The sequence below is a fragment of the Notechis scutatus genome, chromosome 2 (assembly GCF_049901735.1).
Source record: "Notechis scutatus isolate UNSWTSFEM ecotype Mainland chromosome 2, rNotScu1.2, whole genome shotgun sequence".
In the NCBI taxonomy this organism is placed as follows: Eukaryota; Metazoa; Chordata; class Lepidosauria; order Squamata; family Elapidae; genus Notechis; species Notechis scutatus.
The window spans coordinates 160,450,163-160,460,030 of NC_142010.1; the positions used below are offsets into that span (position 1 = coordinate 160,450,163).

At 37.9% G+C, this 9,868-nt stretch overlaps 1 protein-coding gene across 14 annotated transcripts in view; it reads left to right on the forward strand.

The window, feature by feature from the left end:
- Positions 1-2,548, forward strand: part of ILF3 (interleukin enhancer binding factor 3) — a 44,283-nt gene extending 41,735 nt beyond the window's left edge. For all 14 annotated transcript variants that reach the window (XR_015747904.1, XR_015747905.1, XM_087957119.1 and 11 more), the window contains 2 exons: positions 1,443-1,556; positions 1,913-2,548. Coding sequence is in view for 12 of the 14 variants with exons in the window: in XM_087957119.1 (XP_087813245.1) it covers positions 1,443-1,556; positions 1,913-2,043 (245 nt within the window). In the remaining 2 variants the exon portion in view is untranslated. The remainder of the gene's footprint in view (positions 1-1,442; positions 1,557-1,912) is intronic.
- The last annotated feature ends 7,320 nt before the right edge of the window (positions 2,549-9,868 follow it).

Consider the following 9,868-nt stretch of genomic DNA (forward strand, 5'->3'; position numbering starts at 1 on the left):
ACTGGACCACGAACTTGGCTTTCCTGCAGCCTGCGCGGTGCTTCCAGATCTGCCTCCTTTTTGGACAGGTAATCAACTGTGCTGTGCAGGTTGTGGCTGCTGCCGGACACTGGCAGCTCCTGTGTTGGCCACCCCCGCCTCCCTTTAACTAGGACTTATTTTGGGGGTAGGGTTTATATTAGGTGCCTATAAATCAGGCTAGGGTTTATTTTCAGGGTAGGTCTTAAGGTTTTCCCCGTGCTTCAGGGAAACACGGTATGAGTGATTATTATGTATACTGGTAGTCCTCAACTGACAACTACAATTGAGCACTAAATTTTTGTTTGTGAGGCGTTTGTTAAGTGAATTTTGCCGTCTTACGATCTTTCTTGCCACATTAGTTGAGTGAATCATTGCACTTGTTAAGTTAGTAACATGGTTGTTAACTAAATCTGGCTTCCCATTTAACTGTTACCATCGTAAATATGAGCCAATTGCCAAGCATTTGAATTTTGATCACATGACCATGGGGCTACTGCAACAGTCATAAGTGTGAAAAATGGTGAAGTCACTTTTTTAATGCTACTGTAACTTTGATCAGTCACTAAACAAACTTGTAAAGTAGAGGACTACCTGTAATTGTTGAAAGTTGTCTAATGCAATGATCAGATAAAGAGCAATTTAAACTTGTGAAATGCAGATATTGAGCTGAGAACTAGATGAAGTGATTTAGAATAATATTTTGAAAGTTTATTTTAAACAACTTGACAAATTGAACTTAAATGTGGCAATGTGATAGTCTTCCTCAGCTTAGTTCATCCTTGAATCTCAAAATTGGAATAAACAACAAAATCTAGATAGCACCATTTGGAGAAAGGCAGAAAATGACCATTGTGAAGTAAACTTGAACAGAATAGAAGTAGTTCTTGACTTATGACAGACCCCCACAAGGTACTTATGGCCCAGATTTCAACTTCCAATGAGGGGCCCTCTGTGCAGTCACATGATCACATTTTATGGCTGTTTGCAGCATTTTACAGTCACATGACAGCAATTTTTTTTTATTTTTGCTGTAAACCAGTATTTGCTGTTTCTGCAAAAAATAAAAATCTACCCATGCAGACATTGGGTTAACTTAATGCCTGCCATGTTTGTTTTATGACTACTGCAACCACCACAAAAATGTTAAATCGGGTGGATCAGTTTGATACCGCAACACAAAACCATCATGTCATGATGGAAATTCTAGGCCTCATGCTAGCCATAGGTCAAGAAAGACTTATAATAGAAAAGTATTCATGCATTGCAGTTTCTGTCATCTAGGTGCAGAATATTTTTTTGTTGCAGCTACTATGTTTCAGGACTGCACAGAGAAGTGGTGAACATCTTATATATAAAAAGTGGAGACAGCCAATCATGTTCAAAGTAGTTTGTGTAGGTGACTTAATATGCATTCTTTGCAGATTATGGTGGTGGACGTGGAGGAGGTGGTGCAAACAGCTATGTTTCAGGAGGTGCCTCCTACAATGCCAGTGGCTATGGGGGAGGAGCTGGGGGAGGAGGATCATCTTACCAAGGTCAGTATAAAGTTAGACTTGCAAACTTAAAATACTTTTGTGTTAGTGAGACAAAATTTTCCCATAGATGTTGCATTGGCTGAATGGCCAACTGTTATTTGGTCACTCTGCATCCCTAACTCCTAATGGATGTAATCTGTGAATGTGTAATGAATAAAAGTAAAGGCTTTAGTTTCAGCTTTAGGCATTAGAAAAGAAGGAAGGAAGATGAATGGGATGCTTTGATATCATGTTGCAATGTAAATGCCTGTTATGTATAGTTCTGTGTTCTAAATATTTTTATGCATAATAATTGGAAATGTATAACTGAAGTAGCATTTGAAGTGGAATATTAAGGTAACTTTCAATTTTTCTAGGTGGATATTCTCAGTCAAATTACAATTCTCCAGCTTCAAATCAGAATTACAGTGGACCTCCCAATTCCTACCAACCTCCACAAGCTGGATATGGCAGAAATGACCACAGCATGAACTATCAGTATAGATAAACTAGTTTGTTCTTGATGGGTCTGTATCTTTGTTTCCTAAATTTGCATAACCTTTGAATATTAAGTTTTATTGCATCACAGTAAACATGTAAACCCTGTTTCCATGTTGCAGTGCTCTTTGTGATACCAGTCACTAATGGTTGAGTACATTGTGATTCCATAATTAGCTGTATTTTGGACATTTAATGGTGTATTTAATGGTTTGTTTAGTTTGCCATTTCAGTTTTTTTTTTTTTTGTCTAAATAGAATTTGAGTTCAACATCCCTCTTTTGTTTAAATTAAATTCAGGTATTAACACAGGATTGCTTTAAATGGATAAGGGATGTTTTCTGCTTTTGTGAAGTGAGTTTTAAAAAGCTTTCTGTATTTTAATGCTTTAGTGTTTTTCAGTTTTATAAGTGATTTATTTTTAAATTTGTGGGAAAAGAGTGGGTTTGTATGTCTGGGTCATTCAGACAGTTCCTGGATTATGCTGAATGTAGACAAATAAACATAAACTCTTCATGTGTCTGTCTAGAATGTTATTCTGCCCCCAAACTATTTCTCAAACAGTAAAAGAATAACACCAATTATATATTTTTTAATTTTAAAGAAATGTTAGTATATTTTTATTAAAATACCCTTCACTTACCCTATTATGCCAATAATATTCATGTGCATTTGATTTTTTTTCCTTTTTGGACTATTGTGGAGTTTAACTTTTTTATTAACTGAAATTATCTTAAATCTAATTTCTTTAAAAGGATTAGTAATGAATGAGGCAGTGTGGGATTATGGGGTTCCTTGATTGTGCATGCTTTTTCTGCTGTGGTGGCTTCCATGTGCAGTATATATTCTGCCTTGAAAGGATATAGGTTGATACAACAAGGGCAATTATATTAAGTTGTGTACTTCAAAATTTAGCATGTAAATTTGTTGGTATTATTGCTTAGAAATCTCAAAGCAAGCATCTTTAAAGTTTGTGACATGACATTTCTCATGAAATTTTAGTAATAGTGGATATATCAAATTGATAAGCCTGTTGATAATGCATCATCAAAAAATTTAAAGCAGTTGTTTTGAAAAATTTGAAGAAAAATACATTTTTGAGAAAGATGAGTGATTTAATATCTGCTGTGTTATCAGTTGGGAAAAATGGTTCTGAAGTATAAATAATTACAATTCAGAAATGCTTAACTAGTACTTTTTAAGAGTTATTTGGATCCCTTAAAAGTTGCATTTTATTTTTAATTAAAAAGTGAGTATGAATTAATTTTGAGACATAAATATTGTAGCCCTGGAATTCTGAATTTAAATTTTACAGATCCATAGCCAAACTACTAAAACATTGTCTAATTGAAATATGTGCCAGCAGCACTATTCTGCATCTCAAAAAAAAAACGAATACAGTCCTAGGCTACATGAATAGGGATAATTTTAAGACTACATAAAGTGATAGCACTGCTTTATACTGCACTGGTGAGACCACACTAGTAATACTGCATCCAATTCTGGTTATCACAATACAAAAAAACATTTACAAAAAAGACTGGAGAGATATTTGTCTAAATTGGTATTGCTTGAGCAGGCAGTTCAACTCCAAAGTCCCTTCAAAAGCAATGCAATTAGGAAATGATTAAAATACATAAAATGCACAAAGCTGGAAGCTGGAGAAAACTTAATCATTGTATTTTACAATCTGGAAAAAATTGGGCACTTCTGATTTTTTATTATCTCCTTTCTCCCACTCCTCCATTCCTCAGCCTATCCTATGGGTCTTTGCTTTCATTGAATACCTTGGTAATTCTCTGGAATTCTGAACTCTGAGCTACTAGGTAGAAGTCTTCCTGGATTCCATAAAAAGTTTGGTTTGTTAATTTATTGCAACAAAACACTCTTTGCTATTTTGTTATTGTTATTGAAACCAAGAATTGCCAGAAATAATTACATTGACATAAGTAAATGTTTCACTTGAGTCCTATCTTTACCTAGCTTGGTTCCATTCTTCATCTTAATTGTGGAATGAATTCCAGGAGAGGTAAGAATGGCAATGCTTCTGATTGACTCATTCAACCAAGCAGGATGGCTGAAAATGTATGGTTTTGCACAAGGTACTGCTGCACAAAAGAAAACAGATCTTTTTCACCATACTTTTCTTTCCTTTTAACTTTTGTCTTCTACATCAATTAGAATACATTTCAGATTGTCTTTACTTTTTATGTAAGGAGTTTACCTTAAGAGTATTATGCCTGGCAAATCATCTAGTATTTCCCAGACTACCTGGTTACCATTTCTTGTCTTGCCTTTCTGGTGGTTTATGTTTATTTTGAACAACCAAAACAAAAATTATGATATGAAGATATGCTTTTTTTTTTAAATACGCCCCTTCAATAAATAAATGGGATTATGTGGGGTTCTATTTTGTGGCTGCTCCTGTGCCTCACCTTAATCTGGCTTCATTAATTTTGAATTCTATTTTATTCATGTAGTATAATAATCCATGTAGCACAACTAACAGGAATGCAAGATGTTTTTGATGCAACATGAGGCAAGTGAATAAGATATGAGAATAAAATCTGTTAAGTATGGAGAAAAGAAAGCAGGACCATTGTATTGCAATCAACAAAACAAGCAGAAAAAAACTAGGCATTAGCCTCAAGGTTTGGTTCCAAGAATTTGCTTCATTTGTGATGTAAAATTGGGCACTATACTGTATAATTAAATAGCCATGATACTGGACCATTTTCTTATTTATATCAAATACAAGGTCTAATAACTGAGTGTATACTACACAGACATGTTCTTTATACAGTAACATGGCTTTCAGAAATAAAATGGCATTCTGGTAGTTTACATTTACATTTCTGTGAAAACGAGGCTGAGTTCCAGTCCTGCCTTAAGACATGAAAGCCAGTTATTTAACTTTGAACTAGTCACATACTCTCAATCCGGCTTGCCTCATGGGGGTTAGGGGGGGGAAAAAGGAAAAAGGAGTATTAGGTATGTTTGCCACTGTGTTATTTATGAAAATGGACCAGAAAAATTAACATGCAAGCTATCGTTTTTCCTCTGTGTGGCTCTAGGACAGTTCAGTGCCCAAATGTGCGTGCATGTGCACATGCCGGAGTGCCAGAAACCCAAAGATTAGCTGGCTGGTGCGCATGCCTGTTTTTTGGCGGGTTTCAGGCTGGTTTTCAGGCCAAAAAACAGCCTGTTTTGGGGGCATTCTCCAGGCCAATTTCTGGTGCTTCGACACTTGCGAATACCATCTGGCTGGCACACATGCACACTGGAAACCAGAAAACAGCTGGCAACAGCACATGTGCCCACAAAGAGGACTTTGCATGCCACCTCTGGCACGTATGCCATAGGTTCGCCATCACGGCTCTAAGATATTACCCCTAAACAAATCAGATGTAGCTTTGGTTGCACACTTAAAAATAAAGTTGAAAGATACAAACTGCATCAACAGTTACAATTCTAGGACCCAGGTGACGCAATGAATTAAAATAAGCTGCCATCCGTAGTTAGCAAAGTACATATCAGGATTGGAACGAATGGAGAAGTAGAATAATACCACTTGGAAAGGGCCATTTAGGTCATGGAAGAATCAAAATGAAAACTTAGATTAAATCATACCTTTTGCTTGAAATGGCTCACTACCTCACTAAATAATTGGCTTCAATGTCTATCCTAATAAAAATGTTTTACATAAGGAGAACTACAGGTATTCCTTGAGTCACAATAGTTCAATTAGTGATCATTCAAAATTACACACACCCACAACCCAAAAAAGTATTTACGACCTGGTCCAAAAATTACATATGTTGCCGCATCACAGCAGTTCAATGACCCACTGCAGAGATCTGCAACATGCTCCTGGTATTCACACACACACACCATCCTGAGTAGCTGATCTTAGAAGTGCTTTCTAAGGTAACCTGTGATCACTTTAAAAACATTTGACCCACAGAACTAGAGACAGCACTACAAAGAACTAAAAACACTGACTAATTGCTGGAACCAAACCAGAGGGCATGAAATTTCACACCTATGCCTATATTTCCTATAACGAAGGAGGGCAAGTACAAGAACCATATGCATTACAAAGAAAAATTCCAACTGATATTGGAGATAAGACAGGTATTTCCTCCAGTTCTTCGGGTCATAAAAACACAAGATATTTGTATTTCCTCATTGTTCTGACCAAGGCTTCCTGAGACTATGCCTAGTCCAAACAGCTCATTTTATTTCAACGCTGGGAATTATGTTCATTCCCAGCCCGTAATGAGCCCCAAACAGTCCCTTGAAATAAACACCCACCTTTATCTCCTTTGAATTGCTGCCAACAACTAAAGTGCCAAATTAACCGTAAAAAAAAGGCGAAGTACAAAGTCTATACAGAGCTTCAAGTTTAATCCGAACAGAGCGAATGACTGCTTTCTGCAAAAGTTTCTATACCTTTGCACTTCCTTTATACCTTAGGGGAGGGGCAATCCCCTCCAAGCCTTGCTCCTGGGTCACCCCTTTTGTCTTAACTGCTCTTGCCTTCTAGCAGCTGCACACACATGCACTGGGAACAAGGTTCCTCTGCCTCACTGCTGCTAGACTGGACGCTCCGGAATCAGCACACAACTCCCAGATGATCCTGGCCCCATCTCTACATCGGACACAGGACCCTTGCCCAAGTCCTTCCCCAATTCCCACACTGGTCCCCATTCTTCCCCACTGTCTGATTCCATTACCTCTGCACAGGCTGCCAGCGAACCACAACACTTAACATGCCACAAAGCCCTAGGAGGGGCAACTCTTCCTCCTCCCCATCTTCCTCCATTTTCTCCCTTCCCTTTCCTGATAATAGAGAATATTTGTAGCTCAGGATTGACATGTAGTTTTCTTGGTCACAATGGGATGTTTAGGCACCGACCCTTGGCTTCGCCCCCAGTCACCTCCCTCAGCCAATTTACAGCCAGCTTTGCTCTGTTGGTCCTCCCCTGGCCCTTTGTTCCTACACACCGTTTGACCTGAGCCTTTGGCGGCACAGGACGAATAGCCCCCAGCCAATCGAGTGTTGGGTGACAGCAATGGTGCTGGGGGAGAGACCAAGGGAGTTGGGGTGGGACAGTGTGCAATATCGGTGGTAGGCTGGGGAGAGAGCAAGAGATGCCGTGATGTGCACCGGCTGGCATGTGGGGGGAGGAGGCGTGGCAGGAGAACAGCAATGGCATGTGGCTTCTGGCATTGCGCCATTGCCTCTGCTCTTGGACTCTGGCCTGATGTAGTTTGGCTGCCCACCCCACCATGCACTACCACCATTCCCCCTGCAATGCCAGAAGCTGTGGTCTACCACTATTCGAATTATATCAGGTCAGAGGTGAGTAGCTACGAGCAAAGGGCTTAAACATCCCATTCCAACCAAGGAACCCTCATGTCAACCCTGAGCTACAAATATTCTCCGTTATTGGAAAGGAGGGAGAAAATGGAGGAAGATGGGAAGGGGGAGGAGGAGGAGTTACTGGCTTTGTGGTGTGTTAGTAATGGAAATACAAGTGTGCTGTATGTTTTTATGACCCGAGGAACTGGAGGAAATAACTTAGTTTTATCTCCTATAGTTGGAATTTTCTTTGTAATGCATATGGTCCTTATACTTGCCCTTTGTTACAAGAAATACAGGCATAGGTATGAAATCTCATGCCCTCTAATTTGGTTTGACTCCAGCAATTAGTCCCTGTTGTAGAAGTAGCAAGTTTCCTGAGTGGAATTAGACAGTGCAAGGGACATCCCAAGTTATTAACATCTGTCCAGCCAATGTGAACCCAGCCGTCTATGTTGCAATATTTGAAAGTTCATCATTGCAAAAAAGTATCCAGAGAGAGTGAAACCAAAAGAAGCAGCACCTTGAGACCAGTGGTGGGATTCAAATAATTTAACAAACAGTTCTCTTCCTTAATGATTTTTCCAACAACCAGTTCACCAAACTGCTCAGAAAGTTAACCAGTTATCCTGAAATGGTGCGAACTGGCTGAATCCCACCACTGCTTGAGACCCAGGCAGCCTTAATTATCTGGTATTACCTGACGAATATAAGATCTACTCAACAGCACCGGGTGTAGAAGAGCCATTCTTACTGGGCGATTTGAAATGGGCCTAGGGGGATCCTAATATTCAGTAGAAATACAGTAGAACCTCTGGTCACAAACGCTTCAGACCATGACCAAATTGTGTCCTGACCAACAAATTCATAAAATTTTTGTATCTGGTACCAAAAAGATTTGCCATCTCGGTACCAAAAAGATTCGCCATCACTGGCCTAAACCATTTAAAATTGGGGATCGAGTCTACCTTTCCATTAGATTCTTATAGTCCTTGCAACCATTTAAAAAGCTTGAACCACAAATTAATTTGAGGCATAAAAGATTAACTTTAGAAGGGTACAACCTTCAACTAGGTTGGCATGCCTTCCTGTGGTATGGGAAGAATAAGATACCAGTACATAGTTATTTTCAAAGACATTATGTTAGAAATGCAACTGCTATCAGTATGGCTTAAAATTAAAGAACAACATTATTTGAAAATACCAATTTGGTTTTCAACAATGGAAGCATTGTTGCATCTGCATGTTATTAATATGGAAAAAAATGTAAGATATAAAGATATTTTGAATCTTTATTCAAAATAAAAGCCAAGCAGGAACTTAGTAGTCAAGGGATGGACATTGCATGGTGGCCACAAATGCAGATACAATCTCAATATGAGAAAAATGCTAAAATGTATGGTTTTAATAAAGAATTAACAGAATTAGAACAGATGAAAAATTGATAAAGAAAATATATTGTTATTTAACTGTATTAAACATGAAAGTGAGTAGATAAAGTAGACAATGATTGGGCTAAAAAATTTGGATATGCAATAGAACTAGACAAATGGCAGAAACTAGGATAGAAATTTTAAATTGACTATGTCAACTGCATATAAACAAAATGTGTATAAAATGTTTCACGTATGGCACTTTGCACCAACAAGATCAGTGAAAATGTTTAAGGATAGATCCACTAAATGTTGGGAATGTAATCAAACACCTTGTTCATATTACCATATGTGGTGGACATGTCCACAGGCTAAAATATATTGGACAAAAATACATACCTGGTTGGAAAACAATGATAAAGCAGCATATAGACATGAAACCAGAAATATTCTTATTGGGCATTCTACCCATTGATGGGATTCAGCCTATATGGTTCAGTGTTGCAATGACGAGGCAGTCGAGGTGTTTGATCATGATCAACTGATTCATGATGAACTTTATTGGAGTCTAGTCTTGCATTTATACACATTTTTAGTAATCCTCCAACATTGGTTAACTTTGGTTTCTGCTTGACTTTCGTTATTGTTCAGCATAGTAACTAACACAATTAATGATCTCTAGTCAAAGTCCAACATATGTTTACTTCCTCTCTCTAATCCTCCTTTAGATGAGTAACTTTATTTGCCTGAGTTGTATCTGCTTGGAACCATTCTTTTCTCTTGAGGTTTGCCATCAAAGATAAAGACATTCCTGCAATTACAACTCTACATATCCTCGTTTTTTATTTAAATGGAGGATTCAAAGATTTATGAATGTATCACAACTGTAAAGGACTTAGAGAAGGGGAAGTAGAATGAAACAATGCAAATAAATTTGGAATACATTGAATAAAACAACAGGTTACAATTAGTACAATAATAATAATTATAGCATAAAGAAAAACTCTGAGCCAAGACCAATCAGGGAGCCAATTGGTTAGCCACTCAAAAGGTGAGTACTGAGCATGGATATTATTTTGAATGTATGATTGTAAATTG